This window comes from Cottoperca gobio, chromosome 7 (genome assembly GCF_900634415.1).
Source record: "Cottoperca gobio chromosome 7, fCotGob3.1, whole genome shotgun sequence".
NCBI classification, from domain to species: Eukaryota; Metazoa; Chordata; class Actinopteri; order Perciformes; family Bovichtidae; genus Cottoperca; species Cottoperca gobio.
The window spans coordinates 21,991,785-22,016,889 of NC_041361.1; the positions used below are offsets into that span (position 1 = coordinate 21,991,785).

At 40.5% G+C, this 25,105-nt stretch overlaps 1 protein-coding gene and 2 non-coding genes across 3 annotated transcripts; all 3 read left to right on the forward strand.

Moving 5' to 3' along the window:
- Positions 1 to 18,858: 18,858 nt before the first annotated feature.
- rpl10 (ribosomal protein L10) lies at positions 18,859 to 21,973 on the forward strand. The gene is made up of 6 exons (XM_029435266.1): positions 18,859 to 18,959; positions 19,987 to 20,045; positions 20,299 to 20,406; positions 20,881 to 21,019; positions 21,195 to 21,357; positions 21,758 to 21,973. Exons 1-6 carry the CDS (start codon positions 18,937 to 18,939, stop codon positions 21,911 to 21,913), a joined length of 648 nt encoding a protein of 215 aa, XP_029291126.1. The 5' UTR covers positions 18,859 to 18,936; the 3' UTR covers positions 21,914 to 21,973.
- LOC115011470 (small nucleolar RNA SNORA70) lies at positions 20,091 to 20,225 on the forward strand. The gene has a single exon (XR_003832588.1). It is a non-coding gene; the product is annotated as a small nucleolar RNA SNORA70 (small nucleolar RNA).
- On the forward strand, positions 21,510 to 21,644 carry LOC115011469 (small nucleolar RNA SNORA70). Its single transcript, XR_003832587.1, has one exon. It is a non-coding gene; the product is annotated as a small nucleolar RNA SNORA70 (small nucleolar RNA).
- Positions 21,974 to 25,105: the final 3,132 nt, after the last annotated feature.

Here is a 25,105-nt window from a genome sequence, read left to right on the forward strand (position 1 = left end):
ATGTAAAGCACATTACAGGTACATGTAAAGCACATTACAGGTAAATGTAAAGCACATTACAGGTACATGTAAAGCACATTACAGGTAAATGTAAAGCACATTACAGGTAAATGTAAAGCACATTACAGGTAAATGAAAAGCACATTACAGGTACATGTAAAGCACATTACAGGTAAATGAAAAGCACATTACAGGTACATGTAAAGCACATTACAGGTACATGTAAAGCACATTACAGGTAAATGTAAAGCACATTACAGGTAAATGAAAAGCACATTACAGGTAAATGTAAAGCACATTACAGGTAAATGTAAAGCACATTAGAGGTAAATGAAAAGCACATTACAGGTAAATGTAAAGCACATTACAGGTACATGAAAAGCACATTACTGCAAAAAACGTGGACGTACGATTCATTCTGCCTCAGCAGCATCACGCCCTTGTGCTGGTCCGGCCAGAGGACTTCATCTAAATCACACAACGGGGGAAAAACTCTGGCATGGCAGATCCAGGCCAATGCCATTGCCTGTAGGAGGTTTACCCTGGTGTTGGGGTTCCGGTCAAAGACCCTCCAGCGCCACACAGAAAATAACTCCTCTATTGGGTTGAGGAATGGGCTGTATGGTGGAAGAAAAACATTTATGAAGCGCTGGTTGATGTTGAATCATTCACGTATGCGGACTGCACGGTGAAAGCTGACATTGTCCCAAACTACAACATAAATAGGAGGCCCGGCCTTATGAGGAACCTGAACCTCAATCAGAAAATCCCAAAGACCACTCAGAGATGTGAGAAGATGCTCGGTGTTGTAAGGCCCCAGGGTTGCATGATGGTGGAGAACTCCCAATTACTTATGGCCACACAAAGGGTGACATTGCCACCACACTGGCCAGGGACTTCCACAATGGCCCGTTGGCCAATTATGTTCCTGCCTCTCCTTCTCTTCGTCAGATTGAACCCTGTTTCATCTACAAAAATGTATTCATGGGGCCTTTCCATAGAATCAAATTCAAACAATCTCTAACTGTACCTGTTTTCTCCTCTGAATGCTCGTACGATGGTGGCCACAGAGAACCTACTCAAATTTGGTTGCACTTTTTGTCCTGTTTCCCTCATCGTCAAGCCATGAACAAGAACATGGTCTGTGATCGTTGCCTGGATTGCATCTGAAATGATGGTTCTGGTTCTTCCTCGGCCTTGATATCTTCCTCTTGGCCCATCACCTCTTACTTGTACTCTTCCTCCACCTCTTCCTCCTCCTCTTCTTCCACCTCTTCCTCCTCTGCCTCTCATCCATTGTCTGTATTCACTCTGAACTTGCTTATATAGTGTGTTAAATTGGTTGATCACATCATTAGAAACAAGTGTGAACAGTTTTGAGTCGTTGTGTTTAAACGATGACCACTGTGTTGTAGTTGTGTTCAACTTTTGCTGCCCGTGTTTAGCATTTTGCAACACATGTGCATCACAGTGGGAATTGTGTTTTATAGTAAAGGAGAATGTGTTTAGAGTTTTGCAAATAGTGTCTAACTACTTGAACTTGTTTAGGGTTTTGCTAAAAGAGAGGTTGATTCGACAAATGGGTTTAGGCAACTGATGATTTGATGATGTTTTAGCAATTGCAAAAAAACTGTAAGAAACACTTTTGAATACATTGCAATATTTCTTAACAATCCTTTTTATGTGTCTGTGACTGTTGGTTTTAACAATAACCTCAAAGAATATGTTTGACATTTTGGAAAACAGTCTGCCGTGTTCTGACGTCACAAGTAGAACACAGTCCACCAGTTGAATATACAGGCAGAAGTGACAGAAGCGGCAGACGTGGCGATGTCGGACTGGCTCGGATATTTCGACAGAATCGAGTGACAGTGAGTCGTCAGTAGACTTGTTGCACCTTCAAGAAGAGGAGTTTATTGAAGAGGATGCCGTGGATTTAGATCATGCGGGCGAGTTTAACGTGGTGGAAACAGAGCAGCGCGAGACACAGTATTCATGATAGAGACACAGACGGGAGCGGACATTACGAGGCTGTATATAAAGCATTAGCTATTAGTTAACAAACAGACCGGAGGACAGCGCTGGTTTATAAAGTGTAGTCTGTACACTGACCGTCTCACGGCTGCCTATAGTAGCCGGAACACTTACCACATTTTCATGGAAGTTACGATGTCGTAACATTACGAGACTTACGTGAAACGGGTAACAAGTTGCTACTAGGTAGATCCGACCTCCGTACGACCATAACAGGCTTATGAGCTGCTTATGAGCCTGTCGTCAAACACAGGCATATAAATAGTATGACATTAAGATGACGTTAATACTGGCCTTTTTCTGGATATTGCATATTGTGTACATGTCCTTACCACTCTTCTTTTGTACATTTATGTGTACATGTGAAAACTGTACAGTTATGGAAGCAATTGAAGAGCGGCTGTGTTCTACTTGTGACGTCATTGCCCGAACATTGCTGAAGTGGATGCTCTCGGCGCAGCGACCGATTGTTGTTAGCAGAAGTCATTTTTATGTTGTTATGATCGTGATTTATTACGAATACATCAATATTAAATATATATATATGGCACATTTCACAATAGATATACAACCTCTATCATATACCAAGGCCAATAACACAGACGAAATATCATTTCGTAGGCCCTTTAAGTATCCAGACCATCATCAGAGTAATGGGATTCTCTCAGGTCACAGAGGTCATCCTGACGCGTCTTCCTGTGGAGACTGTCCTGATGCTGCCTTCACACCAGCTCGACTGGCGTCCTGTGCTTTGGTATCATGCAAGATTCCTACAAGGTTACTTGGGAAAAAGTTACATTTTTCTGCAAGGTTGGTCTCCTTAAAAATGTAGCATACACATACCCATAGTAGTGTTTTGTATGAGAGAGAAATAAAGGAGAATGCAGGCAGATAGAGTGAGGGGAAGAAGATAGTTGTATCTTTGTGTGTGTGTGTGTGTGTGTGTGTGTGTGTGTGTGTGTGTGTGTGTGTGTGTGTGTGTGTCTGTGTGTGTGTGTGTGTGTGTGTGTGTGTGTATGTGTGAGTGAATCAGTGTGCATTAAAGAGAGCCAGATGTTTGCCATCGTGGTTGTGAGTTCGTCCAGTCGGTCAGTGACGTCATCTGTATGCAGCTTGTTGAAGTTACATCACCAGATGCTTATTTGTTGGGGTAAATACACAAACACACACACACACACACACACACACACACACACTAGTTTTTAAGTAATTGAGCGGCAGACAGATAAGGCATAACAAATAAACTTTATTATGGTAAGACATCCATGTACACCGCTATGTTCTGCAGCAGCCACACGACAATCACTACCATTGTTATGCAGATGATCTATATACAGATACAAACCAGCCAAGACAATAACCTACACCATCTATCATCTTGTTTATCAGAGATGAAGTGTTGGATCTCCCTAAATCAAAAACTAGAATGGCACTTGGAGAGCGCAGACCACCGTCAAGGCCAAGGCTGCATTCACATGCTCCTTCGACTTCGTTCCGGTCATGAGCTTTAAATCCTAATGTGGAAACAACATGGACGCGACAAAGAAGATGTGTTGCGTTTTATTGCTCAGACTGTTTACACAACACGTTGATATCTGTTGCTGAGTTCTTCCGACATGAGAGGGGGTTTACGTGAATCTTCAAAAATGTAATGGGTTCTTCATTGGCCCATGCTACACCCTTCCAGTCGGGCCAGTAGTTTTTTTCGTAATGCTGCGGACAAACAGACAAACAAACCAACAGAGCCGAAAACATGACCTCCTTGAAGGAGGTAACAAAGTCTGTACAGTTCAGGGCAGACAGGGAGCCAAGACTCCTCCAGAGTGGGCATCTGTAACAGAATACAGAACACAGATTATAAAGACTAGAAAGAGGAATTGGAAATGGGCCGGTTATATACTGCAGGGCTGACCAGGGAAAGTGGAAACAGGCGAGCTGGTGGGTGGGGAAGATCAGGTGACTGGAGCAGGTCTGAGGGCATCTGGTGGACAGGTACACAACGGATCGATGCTTAAATCATGCCAATAGTGGAGACCAAGCCTGTTTCAATATGCACAATAGGATGTGAAAGTGCAAAGAAATAACAGAGAGTGATGAAGTAGTTAGGAATCAGGGAGTCAGGGCCCAGCTGACAGCCTCATAACAAAGCTTCCCTCTGGTAGCAAGTAAAGACGCTAAAGTGGTAAATTGTTTAACTGATGGAGTACTCTAACTCTGAAATGTTCCATGTGCATTCACTTTCTGCCTGATGCTTTCCTTCCCACACACTTATGATTCAGCTAAATTTAAACATACATGCTGATACTAACAAATTGTGCACATGCACAAACACAGACACAAGGACTGAGCACTCAGATTAGACCCATAAGCAGCACATTAAACCCCACTCGCAGGTAATTAAACAAATACGTGTCTGTCGCATTCCTTGATCTCTCGTCCCCACATCTGACTCTAACTCAAAGGCCCTCACACAAGCACATAAAAGTGGCTTCCATAAGACAAAGTGGAGTAATTATGGAAAAACGTTACTCATTAAATGGAATGGAGTCCATATTTAGACATGTCAAATATGGAGTGGCTTTTATGACCAGCTGAGGTAGACAAATCAGTTACACAGAAACAGCACTTAAAGAAAAGAGGGCTTGAGGGATGGCCACAAAGTACACAAAATGACAGTGAGGCAATGCTTAATGATGACGTGAACGTAACTCTTAACTCTCGAACATTGTAACCACTTTCTAATGAGGCAGTGAAGGCACCCTTTATACAAGGTTCCTACATCTTAACCAATAGCTTTATTAATGCTTTTTAAATCCTCTAGTGAGGCGTATTGGACAGACGTATAAGCCATTGAAAATAACAACTGGGGGTTTGGGTTGCCAGGTTGGAAAAACTTGATGGATTGAAAACCCTTTATTAATGATTTGCTTCCATTTATCAGTTCAGACTTGATGGACAGACAGCCACAAGAAGAGTGGGTAGTAGTCCTATATTTATTTAAGGATAATTTAAATTACTTATATCAGGATAGAAGATTTTGGCCATATCGACAGCACTACTGCTTATCAAGCCAGTTGGACAACATGTCCCACCCCCTCCAGGACACTTTGTCCACACTGTGCAGCTCCTTCAGCGACAGGCTGCTTCACCCGTGGTGTCTCACGGAGAGATACCGTAGATCCTTTCTCCCTGCAGCGGTCAGAATGTACAATCATCACGGCCCTTGGTAGACCACCACACAATACAGACTATTAAACTGTGTGCAACTATCACTGCCATTTGCAATATTCACTTTAACAACTTGTTTATCAACGACTGTGTACTTATACTACTGTTACTCTATTTTATTCTATTTAATTATTGTGTACTCGCCACTTTACTTTCTTGTTCTTTTGCTGTAACAACGTAAAGTTCCCTGTCGTGGGACTAAAAAGGATTTCTGATTCTGATTCTGATACACATTTCACTATGAATATTTATAGATATGAACATGGGTCATTTTGAATACAATTGAATTTTTCTCATCAGAACTGAAGAGCGTAACGGTTAAATTAAAGACACACAAAACAAACTGTGCAAAGTGTAGATGAACGGAAACCTTCTGCACAAGCATCAAAGCAGCAAACACAGCCAGACCACTACAGAACAAGAGCGTGTTGTCATTACAGCATAAAACCCCCACTTAAAACCTCCCTCACCTGCACACACACACCTTCAACACACTTAATGTGTGCTATCAGCTCTTACCACAAGCACAGCAAGCTATACTGTGAGGATTTGAAGTCATAAAACCCAGCCAGGGCCGAGCAGAGTAATCCCACTGACTCACTGAGCAGCAGACTCTGATGTCTATCGCTGGGTGAGTCACTCTCAAGACATCAGAACTCCAGGAATAATGAGATGTTTGTATTATATGTGTGTGTCTGTTTTCTTTCTATGTATTGCCACATTTACAGACTGAGAGGATATCAGGCTAAACGCTATGTGGTAGTGTCTCACTTTAACTAGAGTGGAGAGGAAATCATTCAGTGCATACTATTAGAAGATCCTGCAAAGAAAGAAAAAAGGGACTGGAGATGTGGTCAAGATAAACCCAAAACCCATTCAGTTCGAGCCAAAGAAATGCCAAGGCCAAGTCAGACACAAGCCTTTATCAAGCTGAACAAATAAATGCATCTAAGATCTTCAGGTACAATAATCTGAAGGAAAAGAAATCTTGTGAAATAGGATGTTTTAGCCTCCTCTAGTATCTAAAACGTTTTCAAATAAGATAGTCCAAGAAGGTCAAATTGCTCTGTGGTTGAACTGCTCACAACTCATGTCTACATAAAGGCAAAGGCCTGTGATTAGGGGTCAAAAGTAGACAATGTCAGATTTATTAGGATTTGTCGATTGAATTTTAGTGGGAAATGCTGATGTAGGTCTTACTTTATTTAAAAGAAAGCTCCACAGGGTGCCATTTGGAAGCATTCCATCCTGACAAAGATCCAAGTAGGATCAAAAATGTTGTCATTAATTCTTGTGTGCATATGGTGTACATATATGTATCCATATATCTTCTGGTGTATATGGATCTGTGTTACCTGTAGTTTGATTGCACATGTGCAGATATGTTATTGTGTGTATATAGAGGGGATGTTTGCTGCTACGGTACCATGTTCTCTCGAATGCTCAAGACTAATTTCTCCTTAGCGAGACATAAAGGCTAGTCTTATCCAGTGTGCAGGTGTTACCCTTTTCTTTACTGACATAGTTGTATTCATGACATATTAATAAAAATAATTTTCCAAGTTGAGCAACTCACAAAACGGCTCCATTTCCACAGATGTTCAAAGGGATTCAGATCAGGACTCAAAGCCGGCCACTTCTCTTCCAGCATGGGGGCTTTTTGATATGTGTTTGGGGTCATTATCCTGCTACAATCAGCATGAACTGACTTATTTTCAAACCAAACATAGATTCAAAGCAAATGGTGCATTGTTTTAATAAAATGAAATTAAGATGGTACAACAAATAGCAAAGGGCCTTTGACCCACATTGAGAGAGGATACAGTAAAATATACAGTAGTTTAAGGTAGTTTGTCAAAGTAAATAAAACTTCTGACCCCGTCTAAATCCCAGTGTAGTCGTAAAAGACTAACCCGTGTAAACTGTGTAGATTAAACAAACACTTTGAAATAGGTCTAGTTTGGACAGGGAGCTGAGGAGTGAAGATGTAGTTCATGTCCAGCTCTCTCTTTCTCTTCTCACTCCCTCTCTGGCCATATTAAGAAAATTGCTCAGATTAGAGGAGGGCATTACTGACAAGAGAGAGAGAGAGAGAGAGAGAGAGAGAGAGAGAGAGAGAGAGAGAGAGAGAGAGAGAGAGAGAGAGAGAGAGAGAGAGAGAGAGACCTGGACCTATTCCCAGATCTCCAGTTCCTGTTGGGTAATGAGTACATGGGGCTGAGGCAGGATGAGAGTGTCTGTGTTCATGTAATCATGAACATGCACACGTTTGAGAGTGAGTTACAGTAAAAGTAGAGAAGCTGTTCGGTAACTGTTGTGCGTGCGTGCGTGTGTGTGTGAGAGTGCATATTGAAATTAGACAGGGGTGCTCAGCATCAAGGCAACACATTCAAAGTCTTTAAAAGGAGACCTGACTGAGCTGAATGAATCAGACTACAGGAATCTGTTGCTAGTAGCTACTGGCCATTATGGCAACACACACACACACACACACACACACACACACACACACACACACACACACACACACACACACACACACACCACACACACAGTAACATCAGTGATGAGCAGAGTGGTCTCTCTCCCTCTGAAGTGGTGCCTATAGTCTGCCCTATAAAGCTTCTCAATCCCCTCCACCATTGGTTAATATAGGTTGGGGACATAAAACAAGCTGGGAATGCACATACACAGTAACATTTAAACACTCCGACGCCTTCTCTATCTACAAACACCGCCTTTTAAGGCAAGCTCTCCCTTCCTTTCTCTCTGCCCGTCTGTCTTTGCCTCCTCTCACTAGCTCTGTTTCTATTTCTTTCAGCCTGCTTGCACAGCGCTCACCCTCCCCCCCCCCCCCCCCTCATTGTGTTTCTACCCTTCTTATTTTTTCTATTTCTCTTGCTCTTCCCCCAAGCAAGCATTTCTGGATTCCCTCATGACCAGCGTGCCTCTCTTGGGCCTTATACCCTTCTGAACTCATCGAGGAGGATTGAGAGCGGCGGCGAACAGTCCAAACAGGACGAGTGAGGAAAAGAGCAAAGCAAACAAACAGAGGGTTGCAGCGACGCAGAGAGATGGATATCAGTGTTTTTGTCTTGAGTCAGGGTGCAAAATGTTGTTGTGGGCTGTTTTTTGCAGGGTGACCACACAACAAGGGCAGCAATATACTTTCACTAGACTGCATTCTAGGGAAACATATTTCCTAAATTTGGGAGGAAAAAGACGAAAAACCCCTAACTGTTTGTAGTTTAGTGGCTTCTGCATTTGTGTGTGTGTGTGGTATAGATATGGAGAGATGGGCTCCAGTAGTTTTGTCCATATAAGGGAGGAGGAATGTGGAGAGAGAGCAGCTATGAATGACTGATCTCCCTCTCAGCCTCCCTCCCTACATCTACCCCCTATTTTCTCCCCTAAATCTAGCTTTCTTGCACCACATCTTCCGGATTTCTGTTGTTTCTTTCTTGTTGTCCAACAAAATGTGCATCAATCAAATGTCTTTGTGTGTATATACACAAACACACACATCCATATTCATGGGGTAAAAAAAAAACACACACACACACAGACAGAGTATGTTTCAGAGGCTGTCTGATCTCAATGACATCATCATGACTCTACTGCCTCACTGACTTATCAGTTACCTGTGAATGACTCTTTGTGTGCGTGCGTGGGTGTGTGTGTGTGTGTGTGTGTGTGTGTGTGTGTGTGTGTGTGTGTGTGTGTGTGTGTGTGTGTGTGTAAGAGAGAGAGAGAGAGAGAGAGAGAGAGGCTCCTCTTGCTCATCCAGGTGTCACTGTGAATCATATGCATTACATCACCACAGCAGAAAAACACAGGTACCGTACACACACTCATGAACACATCACATATGCTACTCATTTGCTGTGTGTGTGTGTGTGTGTGTGTGTGTGTGTGTGTGTGTGTGTGTGTGTGTGTGTGAGACAGACTGAGCCCCAGTGTGTTTCTCTGGAATCCCTTCGTCTCTCTGTCAATCATCCGCTGTTTCATATAAGGTGACAGCTGACGTCTTCACCTGCATCTGGACTAGATTCACTGGAAACCGATGTTAAAGGAAACAAATAATGATGTCACCACAGATGAATAGCGGCCCGAAGGATTTGAAAATTATGTGTGTGTGTGTGTGTGTGTGTGTGTGTGTGTGTGTGTGTGTGTGTGTGTGTGTGTGTGTGTCTGTGCATGTTCTCTAGTTATAAAAAAACAGAAGGCTAGGCAGAAAGGAAGAGGTGTGAAAAACAAAGGTTTTTAATTGACCCTTGTGATCTGTCTCTCTCGCTGGATAGCTCCCCCTATCCTTCCACATCTAATCATCCCCTCGGTTTGTTTCCCCCTCGGTTGCTTCGGCCTCTCTTCTGTCATCTTTTTAACCATGCTAGCAGCATGGCTCTTTGGATGGCAATGTCCGTCTGTCAGAGAAATGTTGATTTCTGACGGGGCAAACTGCACCTACCAGCACTTTGTGAAATGGTTGCAGTTTTAAACACGCTGTGAATTGGATAAAAACTACTTGGTTAGGTTGAGGAAAATATCGTGATTTGGGTTCAAATAAGTACATTTGTTATATAAGTTTACTCAAGTAAAGTTAAAATAAATCAATGTGTTGACTTTTGGTTTTATGCGGGACATGGACAGCGGCCTCCTGGCTGAAAGTCCTGTGTTTGTTTGATCCATCCATCCACCCAACCTCCTCCCTACGTGGGCTATGTCGCTCTCTATCCTACGTCAACTGACTTCCTCCTTTGCTCCCGTCATAATTATTACGGCCAGTGGAGGTCGCACCTCAAATGTAATCATGCTAGCACACTAAACCAAGATGGTGAACATGGTGCTAAAAATGGCCATGTTAGCATTGTCTTTGTGAGCGTGTTAGCAGAGACTATTTAGCACAAAGCAGTACAGCCTCAAAGGAATCAGGAGCAGAGTGTATCAAAAAAGAATAATTCAAAATGAGTAACATTATTTGACGGATTGTGCTTAAAATTAAAGCGATGAATACCTAAAGGACAAGTTGAGGGTTTGAGCCCGATCAGGGATTGGATGAAATGAGCAGAGGGATGCTGTGCAATGGACTCTGGAGGATCTGGGGGAGTAATAGAGAGTAATTATTATGGATAAAAAAGTTGAGGAGAAACATAACAACAGGCAATATGTTACCTTTATAGAATTACATTGTTGAAAATGTTTAGTTTATAGATTAACAATTAGTACTGTATCTGGTTTATTTCCTGAGAGGGCCCATATAACCTATATTTATATTCTCTCTCTACACACACACACACACACACACACACACACACACACACACACACACACACACACCCACACACAAACACCCACACACACACACACACACACACACACACACACACACACACACACACACACGCACACACACACACAAACACACACAGGATTCAGCCAGGCTGATCGGAAGGCTGCTCCCGCCTGAACTGCATGACATCATATGATCTCATTACTGAGGCAGTTGAGCCTGACACACAGACCTGCAGAGACACGACCTGCAGAGAGGGAGAGAGACCGACAGTGAGACAGAGCGATCAAAGTACTGCAGTATTACGTGATTTAATGTACCATACATAATTACATACTATAATATATATTTGTACATTGTAGGTGATTTACAATCTTTGACTTTACTGTCTTTTGTTCCCCCTTTCGTATTTTTGCTTTGGCAACACATGAATGTGGCAAAATTGAAATTGGGAGTAAGGGGGTGGACACGTCTCAACAGATTTCAGATATAGATATGGTTGGGTACTAAGAGAAGTGTCCTTTCTGCATTTTACTTTGATCATTGCCACATGTAGAAGGCACACCAAGGCAGATTCCTTCCCAAGAGTCTTTCTCTGGTTATTTCATGTGAACTGTAGGCGGACCCCCATGATGGTTGCTGATATGTGAGGTGCAGGAATCTCAATAATAGATAGAGAAAACAAAGCACAAAGAAGATGGTAGGAAAAATAAGTCACACTCATTTGTTTATGTTTTCCTTGGCCATGGTCTCCCTGGCAACGCTTAATTTTCACTTCCTTATTAACAATATGGGCATTTACCTTGCCGTGATGCAGCTATACAGTTTATGTTAACACCGGGGAACTGAAGCTCTTATCTATGCTCTCGCCATAGCGACCAGACTCCATTAAAAAAAAGAAAAATGTATTGGTGAATTTACTGACCAAAGTCACACAATAACACAAACAAACTAACAGATTCAGACCACAATAGACCAGCAACTGTGGGTAATATTGTAGGTCACTGTAGTTTTTAACTAATTGTATTAAAACAAGTGGAAATAATGTGATTTTTACGGCCTGTTGGCCTGTTGGATTAAAACATATTTGGTTCTTGGGGGAGCAGGACAAAGTGTGTGTTCATGGTAATGAAGAATCATGTCACCCAGTGCTACAGTGTGGCTCATTCATGTGTTTTTAACAACAATGGAGCTCTATGGCACAGAGGAAGAAGGTATATCTGTCTTTGATGCACACATGACCAGGGATCTCTACCTCTCGCCCAATGTCAGCTGGGCTCCAGCCCCTCACGCCTCTTAAAGAATAAGTGGGTGTAGCTCATGGCTGGTGGATTATTCAAGACCTGCATGTCACTGTCTTATTTCATTTTTATTGTTCAAGGATTTCACCAGGTCAAAACTTGAATGTTTTTCTTTTAAGTCTCAAGTAAAGAGACACCTCTCAAGTTCTCAATTCTCAAATCCTTATTTTTGTGACTTGAAGGATAAATCGAATAAATTAAATTTTTCTTATTGTGAGCTAATTAGATGAAGAGAGCAAAACCAACAATGAGTGTATTATAACAGGAATCCTGTACCATGAATATTATATATATTTTTTTTTAAGAAAAAAGTTTTAAAATGAAAACACACGCTGCCCTGAATCTATTAGAGGTGTGTTGTTTGGTAACTAAGAAGCTGGACTGTTTAGAGCGGAGACGATACTCAGGGAAAATGACTGAAATGTAAACAGGGACTAAACCTGGCCGGAGACTGTTGCACAATTCCATACAGGGAATACTTTGCTGTAGGTGATCATCATTACATTTTCTGTTCGTGGAAACATACTGTACACATACAGATATACGTATAGGGTTGTCTCGTGATATTTAAAAGATGAAATATTGATATTATGTTAGAAATACACGTATGATAATATTATGTTGGCAGATGTTATGCCTTGTGGAATTTTGTTCATCAGTTCATCTGGTGCCTTTTCAATATCTGTGTAATTGTTCTTTTTATAGAGTTTAGAGACTCTCTCTCTCTCTCAGGATGTGGTTGGCAGTATTCAATATTGTTAATATATTTCTTCATTTAGGTTGTCAAGAAAGCAGCTTAAATAAAGCGTCATTGTTTTAATCATCAGGATCATTTTCATCATGTGTGTTTTTAACCTTCCACATACTGAACGTTCTACACATCTAGTGTCACTAGTATGTTCCTCTGCATACTTATCCTGCTCTTAAATAGGAAGACTGCAACGAATAATCGGATGCATTACAGGATAAGTGTCTTCCTCAAGATTCATTCCTCAAGGATACACGTTGTCATGAAGGTGACCCCGTGATCTTCTGATTTCAGAATATAACTTTTAAAGGAATAGTTTTACATTTTGGGAAATCAGCTAATTTGCTTTCTTGCCAAGAGTGATATAAGAAGATGAGAATGTAATTTCTGTACGCTAAATCTAAAGCTTAATCCAAGAGATGGTTATGTTAGCGTAGCATAAAAACTGTAAGCAGGGGAATATGATTACGAACTCCTCACTATCATCACATTTTCTGAAGTTCCTGGAGAAACTCCTTCATTGTGCCTACTAAGAAACAATCCAACACATAAAACCCCGAAAAGCACAAATCGTTGTTTTTGCACAGATCAAACCAATGTTATGCACATTAGACAAAGACAGAAATAACTAACTAACTATTAAAGTCTTGATGCCAGACATGTGACTCAGTCAAGTCAATCAATCCAAGGCTAAAGTAAAGTCTGACAAGTCATGTCCCAGGTCAAGTCACTTTCCCCCCCAAAGACACTGCAGTCTTACTTGTAGTACCGGTCTTTATAAAGAGAATAAACAAGGTATTAGTATCTTTTTCCAAACCATAACCAAGTTTGTTTTGTGCGTAAACCTAACCAGACCTAAACCACAGTGTTGTCGCAACATAAAACATTATTTCATTAATAATTTTAAAATGCGATCAACATTGAAACATAACTTAACTCAGAGATTGAGATTCAACATCATGTTACAATGCCAACGTTTTATTTATTTATGGCGATTGGGTTGATTAGTGATATCAGTGCCATTCCCAATGTGCGCTCGCATACACGCTTAGAATGTCAACATTGACACAGTTAAACACTTTTAATATTCAATATTTAAACTGAAAACATAAAATGAAAACAGACAAGTAAATCCAGTCATCATGTCTCAAGGCAAGAGTCTTTAACTTCCCATTCCAAGTCGAGTCCCAAGTCATTTATTTTCTGTCAAGTCAAGTTGCAAGTCATCAAAACAGTAACTCAAGTGGATTCAAGTCCAAGTCACAAGGACTCCAGTCCACATCTCTGCTTGATGCTAAGCTAAGCTAACAGTCAGTTCATTCACCACTACGTACCCTGTGTGTGCACGTTAGTAAAGAGACCAAGGGATATAAATGGGAGATTTAGACCTGTTTTAAGCTCTTGTCTGGAAAACTAGTTGGCTATTTATGTTGTACTGTGTGTATGTGTGTGTGTGTGTGTGTGTGTGTGTGTGTGTGTGTGTGTGCGTGTGCGTGTGCGTGTGTGTGTCTCATTGGTCACCAGAAACAGGCACATACTGTAGGACCATTTTTGGTCCTTGCTCCCTTTCCATCGTCACACAGTCATCCTTGCCCTTCAGTAAGGTTTAGCTGAGACACAGCAAAGTCAGGAGGAGGTTCAGACAAAACAGAAGGACACATAAGATAGGGATTGTTGTTGCAGAGCTGGTAGCTGACCTTCACATGAGGCTGCACAGGGATTCCAGTTAAAGTTCAGAGGCTTTCCTCACTGAGATATCCACTCACCAAGGAGTGGCCACTTCCTAATCAGGGCTGGAGTGAAAGGACTGTGTTTGTACAAGGATATTATTTATTAATTTGTAGACTATGACTTTATTCATGTAGGTCCATTTCCAGATACCTGATGTTGACAATGAATTCAAAAGAAAAAGTGCGAGAGCTCAAACTGCTTCTAGCACAAACTATATTCTGGTGTGAAGGCATCAAACACGACGTTAAGACTTATTAGACATATATAAAAAACCTCACAGATCATCCAGGGACCTCGAGGATGTTTAACAAACCTTGTTAAGTTGAGTGACGTGGGAGCGGACGTCTGAACAAGGTTAGGATTCCTCACATTCCCCAGCAAGAGAGCAACATTTGTTCTGCATTATCAAGAGTTTAGATATGAGCTCATTGTTCCGTTTTAAGAATGAGCAAGTAGGGCACAGAGAATATATATATAGGTGTGTATATATAAATATATATAGAGATATATATGATACAATAGGGACACCTAATGGCCATTTTGTAGAGTGCATTAGGAATCTCAAAGGATTTGGACTATGTGGATGTGGATGAAGAAGGACGCTTCCCTCCTTAGTAGGCCTTGTTCACAGCAGATCTTTGACACGTACATATGTCACATATACTGCTTCAGTGAATGTCACAAGGAGGGAGTCCACACAAGAGGTTTCTGAAAGGATAGGTTCACATTTTCAAGTCTGTCTGAAAACAATAGTCAGAGGCCCATATGTGCATGAAAGCAGGTTTTCTGCATGCTGTAATAAATATCATAAATATTGAGTCGGTCCGTTTTTCTTCGGGCCCTCTGGATTCTACTCAGTGTTTATATTGAAGAGGTTTAAATGTGTCAGTTTATAGTATGTTCAGCTGATATTCTCTGATCCAGTTATAAGTAGGCCCAGTGGTAGTAACATAAGCTATCTAATTTTATTTTACATTGCATCATCAATATATAATAATACTATATGTTATTATGATGCTTTTTATATATAAATGTTGGTAAAATCCAACATGTGTGCTCTAAGCCCCCTGATCACCCAAGTCATTAACCACTCGCTCCAGACTGGTCATGTCCCATCTTCTCTAAAAACTGCCGTCATCAGACCACTTCTCAAAAAACCCACCTTAGACCCGGATGTCCTCGCCAACTACAGGCCCATCTCCAACCTGCCATTTTTTATTAAAAGTATTGGAAAAAGTAGTTGCAGCCCAGCTTCAGGACCATCTCAAAGCCAACTGCCTCTTTAAGAAATTCCAGTCCGGATTCCGTTCCGCCCACAGCACTGAAACAGCTCTGGTCAGGGTCACAAACGACCTGCTGATGCCGGCTGACGCTGGCTCCCCATCTCTCCTCAGCCTCCTGGATCTGACTGCAGCGTTCGACACGATCGACCATCAGATCCTCCTTCAGCGCCTCCACTACACCATCGGACTCTCTGACTCCGCCCTGAGCTGGTTCCGGTCCTACCTCTCTGGAAGAACAGAGTACGTATCCTTGGGAGGTGCAAGTTCCCAGATACACCCAGTAACCTGTGGTGTCCCTCAAGGGTCGGTTCTTGGCCCCACTCTGTTCACCCTCTACACTCTGCCCCTTGGCCTGTCATCAGCCAGCATGGAATACCATTCCATTGCTACGCTGATGACACACAGCTATATATAAAAACCGACCCGATGCCAGATGCAGCCCCACTGTCGACATCTTCATCATCATTATCATCATCATCATCATCATCATTGAACACCTGCCTTGAGGAGATAAAGGCTTGGATGAAAGACAATTTCCTTCAATTAAATAGCTCAAAAACAGAGGCTATTTTAGTTGGCACACCACACCAGGTCCAGTCTTCCCCCATAACCCACATCACCTTTTCTGGTCAAAACATACCCCTATCACCATCAGTCACCAACCTGGGTGTAAGATTTGACCCTCATCTGACCTTTGACACCCACATCAAACATCTGTGCAAGACCTCCTTCTACCACCTCAGGAACATTGCAGAGCTCCGCCCCCCACTCTCCCTGCCAGATGCTAAACAACTCGTCCACGCCTTTGTCTCCTCAAGGTTGGACTACTGCAACGCTCTCCTCATCGGGATTCCAAAGCGGGAGCCTTCAAAAGCTCCAATATATCCAGAACAGTGCCGCTAGGATCCTGATGAGGGTGCGAAAATATAACCACATCACACCCATTCTCCACTCCCTCCACTGGCTTCCTGTCTCATTCAGGATCGAATACAAAATCTCCTTACTCACCCATCAGTGCATACATGGAAATGCTCCTCAGTACCTGAAGGAACTCCCCCCCCAACAAACCTCCACACGCAACCTCTGCTCCTCTAAAAAAAACTTTGCTCCACCCCCCCAGGACCAAGCTCTGCACCATGGGCGATCGGGCCTTCTGCTCAGCCGCTCCTCACCTGTGGAATTCCCTCCCAGAAAACCTGAGGGCTCCACAGGCCACCGACTCCTTCAAGAAGAGCCTAAAAACCTTTCTTTTCAAAAAAGCCTTTCCGTAAAATCTTATGTCTGTTTTTTGTTGTTGTTGTTGTTGTTGTTGCGCCTTGAGATTACTTTTAGCTTTGAAAGGCGCTTTCCAAATAAAATGTATTATTATTATTATTATTATTATTATTATTATTATTATTATTATTATTATTATTATTATTATTATTATTATTATTATTATTATTATTATTATTATTATATTACTATAGGCTATTATATAATTTTTACAGTATTCTCTTCGATTTCTATTATTTATCTCTCTTCTCGTAATATTATATCATAGTGCATGTGTGCGTGCGTGTGTGTGTGACATACTGCACATGTATTATATATAACATTACATACTTTATTATATTATTATGTATATTCTACTTATTATTCATACCTATACCTACTTGTATATTATAACCTATAATAACGTGTGGATTTCCCGTCAGGATAAATAAAGTCTTATCTTATTATTTTATTATTTATGGCTGAATTGCATTTAGCTGCTTCATTTTCAGGGTCCTGGTATTGCTCATGCAGGCTCACTGTCACACTGAGCCCAGCTCTTTAGAATAAAGGTACTGTAAAAAGTAAACAGTACAGTAAAGTACCTCATAATTGTAGAATACTTCAATTGAGTAAATATAGCCTGCTTTCAGGACTCCTTCCACAGAGCGCCACAGAGCGCCACAGAATGCCACAGAAGTCATTCCGGCCTGTGGCCATCAAACTTTTCAACTCTTCCCTCAGAGCGTCAGGCACTCTGAGTCAATAGACTGGCCCTTGGAATTACTTCACCCCTGTCAGCAGCTGTAACCCCAAAAATATTATATCTTAACTGTTCAATAAGGACTATACTTATACTACCTGTGCAATTATTCAACGGTGCAATACTCACATCACTCGCCATCGTTACTGTATTACACTGTACATTTCAATCTTGTTTTCAGCATTAATATCATTATTAACATTATATGTTGTATGAATGGAATATACATATTTGAATGGATGGATGTATGAATGGAATATACATATTTCTACATATGCATTGTTGTTGTTATATATTGTAGTATAATTTGACATTTTTACTTTGACTTCCCTATGTTTGCATAAATATTTAATTTTATTCTAAAATGGAGCAACCGTGATGAAATCTAATTTCCCCCGGGATAAATAAAGCATTTCTGATTCTGACTTTGACTTTCCCCCACTGGAAACTTGAACAGAAACTCAGCCGTTATTAGTGTTATTAATTACACCTGTGCTTTTCCTGTTGTGACACATTTATGAAAAGTCTGAAAAGGAGATGGAGAAAAGCCAAGATAAGATAAGATAAGATAGAACTTTATTTATCCTGAGGGAAATGATATCCATGTGTATCTCGTCATCTTGTATAGGTCTATATTAACGATGTATATGTTTAATTTGAAGTATTACTATTTAGGCTATTTGTATCATTGTGTTGTTTTGCAGGGGCCAATTGTACCTTTGCTGATGGCCTTTTTCACTGAGGACATAGCATGTAAGATGTAGACTTATATGTCCTAATATTTAAGAAATATTTTGTATTGATCTATTTATCTTTTTGTCTAAACAAATGAGGTCAAATCAAGCAGTAGGTCTACATTTTGTAGTGTAAAGCAAAAGTCAGAGTATAAATTTCAGGTGAGGTGGATGTAAGTTAGACGTCGCCCTGCAGTCTCGTAAAGCGTCGTCGTATAAAACTACACTTCCCAGCATTCAGTTGAAGCTCGCCCACTGGCATTTAAATACATTTTTGCAACGATACATTTAAATAGATTTGTTGTATTAACGCTTTTTAATCACTGCAAACATATGCTGGAGCAAAAATCATGCGTTACTGAATATAATTATTTATTTCCCGCAGGCCTCTATTATATGACGAAGCGGAAGTCGTGTCATCGTCCTTTCGTCCATTAGGTGAGTACGTGGTGGGAGCGTGTTTTCTTCGGCTCTCCGTAAAATAGACAGATTTAAAGTTGTTTTACAGCAATAGTGGCCTATATTTAACTAAATAACACATTTTTACTTGTTCATTTATAGATCGCAACCATGGGGCGCCGACCAGCCCGATGGTAAGTTATGTTCTACATCATTTCATAGCGGGGCCGGTTTGTTCCCACTTAGAGGAAAATGGCAGCGGCTCCGTTTCGCACCATGTGCACAGTGCTAGCATTCCGACAAGCCGTGTCCACAAACCTAGACTGTTGTCTTATTGTAGTATTTCTAAACATGTGTCCGCTACACAACATGTATAGAAGTTAATGTTTTTTGACCACAATGTCATCATGCAATTTAACTTGTACATAGCACTAACGTTAGCTTGTTGAAAGAGACATCAGCTAGCATGATGCTAGCGTTAGCACATTAATACTAACCCTAGCCACTTATGGGTTTCATCTTAATACACGTTACACATTATTTCTCCTTTTTAGCAAAGCTCTATTTTACATTCCTGGTTTAGGTTTTAAAGAAGTGATCATAGTAGTACTATGTTAAAGTGGTTGAGGGTTAACTTAAACATCAGAAACGGGGATTTGTAATATTCAGGGCCTTCGGAATCCATTCAGTACTAATATTGGACCACTCTGAAAATTGGTGCCTCTTAAATTATATATATATATATATATATATATATATATATATATATATATATATATATATATATATATATATTTCAGTTAAATCTGAGCTACATCTGTGTGATTACTGGACTGTTGTCTTGATGGCTCTTTAGCATCCTGAAGATGATCTCATGATGCATCATTTAAGCATAAGGCTGTTATTTTAATTTTCTAGTCTCCAATTGCCATGACAAGGTCAAATAACAATGACTGTATCCTACTAACACATGTGAATATCAAACCCTTTAAGTAGTCCAAGCAAATGCACTATTCTCCTGATTAATATTTGCTAAAACTTAGTCTAGTTTTTGGTATTGCTGATGCAACTATATTGGTTTACATCTGTATTGGATATATATGGGGTTTGGGCCACAGTCAGGGTGGCCTCAGATAAACCCATAAAAGTATGACAGCAACAAAAGTCAAACGATGACTTGTGTGTGTAAATCGTTACTTTTAATACTGTCTGTCTCCACAGCTATCGTTACTGCAAGAACAAGCCCTACCCCAAGTCCCGCTTCTGCAGGGGTGTGCCTGGTAAGCGGTTTCATACTTTCAGATTTTGCAATTCTATTGAAAATTCTGCAGCTTATTAAGCCGACCAGTTGTGCTTTCAGTGCGTTTCTGGTGTGCAATGGTTGCAGACAGTGAATCTTTGGTTTGTGTATGAACTCAGCTGGGAGGTGCTGAGTGCTTTAAGGGACCACTGAGACACAATCAATCCATCTGATTGACTCTCAACTCTGTGATTGTGTGATTTATAAGCTCATACTCAGTTTTTCTTGTGTAGATCCCAAAATCAGGATTTTCGACTTGGGTAGGAAGAAGGCCAAGGTAGATGAGTTCCCCCTGTGTGGCCACATGGTCTCTGATGAGTACGAGCAGCTGTCTTCTGAAGGTGAGGAGCCAGGACCAAACGCAGAAATGTACCTGAACTCCCCCAACCACTGCTCAGTAATTGTTTACATCTGTAAAACCAAGGTCTTCAGTTGTGCATTTACCTGTTCAGGACTTTTGATTGTACAGGGCTTTCTGTAGTGCATGTGCACATGCATGCTGATGTAGGTATGCATGGTTAAATCTGTTGATACTGGGAGGTACATGTGTATTCTGTTTTGGAACAGGAAGTGGGTAAGAAGAAAAGGCTGCAGTTGTGTTCACAGCATGATGTAACCTTTTGGTGGTATAGTCAACTGTTAACATCCACCTGTGGATATACTTCTGCAAAAATTCAAGAAAGTAATCCTCCCTCAACCAAAAACTCTAACGAGTACAAACAATCATTAGTCTACTAATGCCGGAATTGTCCTTTAAAAAGAAATGTGTGTATATTTTCATGTTTTGATTCATCCCTCTCTCCACTGCTGTGTAGCGCTGGAGGCTGCTCGTATCTGTGCCAACAAGTACATGGTGAAGACCTGCGGTAAGGATGGTTTCCACATCCGCATGCGTCTGCATCCCTTCCATGTGATCCGTATCAACAAAATGTTATCCTGTGCTGGAGCTGATAGGTGAGTCTCATCTGTGTGCAAATGGAACACAATCTTTATCACTGTGCTGTTTTCAACTGTCTGCTCATTATATCTGGAGGGATTATATGTTGTATGCTGTTTTAATGACTAAACTTATTGAAATATTTTTTTTTGCATAATACATCATCTTTGCTCTGGTCTTGTCTCCCGTCAGGCTCCAGACTGGAATGAGAGGTGCTTTTGGTAAACCCCAGGGCACCGTGGCCCGTGTGCGCATTGGTCAAGTGATCATGTCTGTGCGTACCAAGGCCCAGAACAAGGAGCATGTGGTAGAGGCTCTGCGCAGAGCCAAGTTCAAGTTCCCTGGACGTCAGAAGGTAAGAAAGTATTTCACCTGTCGACACTGAAACCTCTGGGTTATATTTAATTTTGATCTATTGTTTTGAACTAGAATGTCTTATCATGAAACCTGGGCAAGGAGAAAATGAGCTGAGTCGAAATGCATCCCGAACGGTGTCCCGGCACAGCTCTGCAGCTTATTAAGCCGACCAGTTGTGCTTTCAGTGCGTTTCTGGTGTGCAATGGCTGCAGACAGTGAATCTTTGGTTTGTGTATGAACTCAGCTGGGAGGTGCTGAGTGCTTTAAGGGACCACTGAGACAAAATGTTTTGCTTTTCAAAGGGGCTTACTTATTGCCATGCTTTTTTGTAATTCATCCATTTTGGCCTGTACTTATAATTATTGAAGATCTGATTGAGTCATTGTTCTCCTCTTCAGATCCATATTTCCAAGAAGTACGGATTCACAAAGTTCAATGCCACTGACTTTGACGAAATGATGGCTGAGAAGCGTCTGATCTCAGATGGCTGTGGGGTGAAGTATATCCCTAGCAGCGGCCCCCTGATCCGCTGGAAGGCCCTGCACGCCAACTGAAGCGGCAGGCTTCCTGTCCCCACTGACGACCAATAAAAGTGGGTTTGATTACAAAAGTGATCGTGGTGATGGCTTTGATTTATTTCACAGGATTCCTATGTTGGGTATTATATCCAATCTTGGTGTCGTATTGGTAATGTTGACATTTAATGTCAAGGCAATTTTATTTATATAGCCCGATTTGACAAGTGCCCTCAAAAGACTTAACAATCTGTACAGCATTGTGAAGTATGAGTTCATGTAAAGCTGCACCAGTTGTATGACTGTTCTTCATGTTACACTAGTTACACTACAGGGTTCATATTAAATTGATGCATACAATTGAACATTAGTGACTTTTAGCTTTTTAAGTGATCACAAAACACTAAACTGTAATCATTCATAACTCCAAAGATGTTTGCTAATTTTAGTTACAAGCTAATTAAAAATATATTATCGATACTTCAGATTTGGCATAAATGAACAGTAACACCTCAGATACAAAATAAAGTGAAATTGTATGCTCTTAATGTGTGGAAAGTGTTACTGCTGCATTATATGGTAACAAACGCACGTCACTGCATTTTGACTGCAAACAGCCAACTGCAAAAGTAACTTGTATAATAACAAAGGCTATAAGTGGTAATTAACTGTTTATATATTGTATATTAAGTGTAATTTTGCTGGTTATAGTCAGTGGTGGAATAAGTAAATTTACACAAGTAGTGTACTAATGTACACATTTAAGGTACTTTCTCTATAATGCATCTGATTGAAATTTTAACTTCAACTATATTTTGTTACTGCCTTAATTTGACAGCTTTACTTATTAATTAGCTTTACTAATGAAGATGTTTTCCCACAATAATATATTAAATATTTTAATTGCCAACTATTTTGATAATAATTTCATGTACATGAATGAATGAGGATTAAATTATTCCTTTTTAATTTTTGGACAAAGTATTGTAAGTCACTTTTGCTTCTGGGTAATGTGACTGCATTTCTCACTTGTGAATTTTTCCAAACCAAACCATCGATTTTAATCTCAAATGAAAATAATCGCTTGCACTGCAAAAGTAAAATTGTGCTTTTCAATTGTACATGTAGTACATCTGTATGAGGAGTTGTGTAGATATTACCTGCACATTTGGTACGTCTCAAGTCTCTTCAATTGCAGCCACGGTTCCCTCACGTCTTAGTCCCTTCCATCGGGCACGCATGGGGAGAACATGAGACGTCCGTTCCTCTGAAGCTGCGTTCTGTCATTATTCGGATGACTGTCCTGCAGAGGCACAGGGACCTTTTCTACAAGCACAATGTATTTATATTATTTATGCATTATTTGCCTCAATATTTATTGATATTGTGATGTCATTATTTAATAACCCAGAAGATGATTATAGTGTCGGTTGAACACTGGACATTTTTTTATTAGGCTTAATGGTTCACATGTGACTGATGAAACTAAATGTACAAATGTTTCCTGCTGACAGACGGGACACAAATAATGCAAACTTGTATTAAGTGGTTTGAGTAATTGGTTATTGCTATTTATTCAGAGGACTTGGTTTAACTAACACCTCTGCAGAGGACTGACTGGTCTATGATGAAGTGCAGCAGATTAGAGATGTTACTGTAGGAGAGCAGACTGCACTGGGCATGGCTGGTGTCTGAACTCCATCTGCAGCTTCTACACGATTTACAAGATCCTGAGCCAACTGATGCCCAGGCTGGTTTCTGACCCGGCTGGAGGAGCACCTCCTGGTGGTGGGTCGGGTGGGGGTGCTGTTTCACTTACTGTGATTGAATATAGTGTACAGGAAGTTAAGTCTTTGAGAATTAATATGCTGTTTTCATTTTTAAATAGTTTACTTTTGAACAAATTATTTCTTCCATAAGTATAATCAGTGTTTAAATTGCATTTTACTTTATAAGATTTGAATATTGTCCACTGTAAAGCAGAGTACGACTTTGAGAATTAAATGTCAAACACTTTTTATTTTAATATGGTAATGGCACGCCCATACGATAGGTGAAAATAGCATTATTGCCTTTACATTTAAAGTTTTACTCGTAACGTGTAGAAAATTATAACGCTAATGTGGAATTACATTTTCAAGTTACTATTACAATTTGAGTAAAGTCCCCGATGAGCTTTGATTTTGGTTGCATTATTACTGACTATTTCTACAGTCCTAAAGCATCTCTGCTAAATGTATATTTAATCTAAAATACATAACACTTCCAGTTCTCCACCGTCACATCAAGTTCGTCAGGTAAAACTACACGAGTCCCTTTTTATTATCGCTCCGTAGTTACTGTGTACGTGCTCAGTCAGTGGTCCCCAAGTTTCACCTTTTGATCAGTGTCCACCATCGTCTACGGCACAGAAGAGACTCCAACAGGCTTCTCCATCTGGATTATTCTCTCCTCCAGGCATCGTCCTCTCCTCACTGCAGCTGTCTCCCACTCTACGTCCACATTTACCTGCATACTCTGAACTGTAAATCAAGTTACATACAGTATCTGTCAATACCACAATGAGATGAATTGGTACAGGAATTACCAAGAAACACACACATTGTAGAATCTATGACTTTAATGTGACATTAATAGATGCTACTGCTTTTATATCACCTCCACGCCCATCTGCCTTTGTAGAATATTGTATGGTGAAGGTGCAGATACAGGAGGGTCACCTTATGTTAGAGGAACACCAAGATAAGGTTCCTGGTCTGTGAATGACTTTCTATATTCCTTCATGTGTAGCCCATTGAACATATACAACATTAAATGTTTCCTTTGTAATGTATTAACGATGCTTTGGTCAGTTTTTGTTATTTCATATGAATGTGTCCAAACTCTAAGTGTCAATGTATAAATAAGAGAGGGACTGTTATTTATTTTGCTTAAAGGTCTCACCTGATATAGTAACAACAAATCTTAAACCACTTATTAGTAATAATATTAATATTATTATTATTGTTATATACAAACACAGCTGCTCCACCAGCTTAGACATGCTGTATGTGTTCGTGCCCATTTTGTAATTAAAAGACCGTGGTACAAAATGAAAATAAATAACAGCAATGTGTGGCGCTGTAAAATAGAAAACAATTTCATTCCAAAGTTCAACAATATTGGACATGACATCTGATCATAAATCTAGTCTGATTTAGTTCTTCCTCAATAAAATGAAGTTCCTTTGTA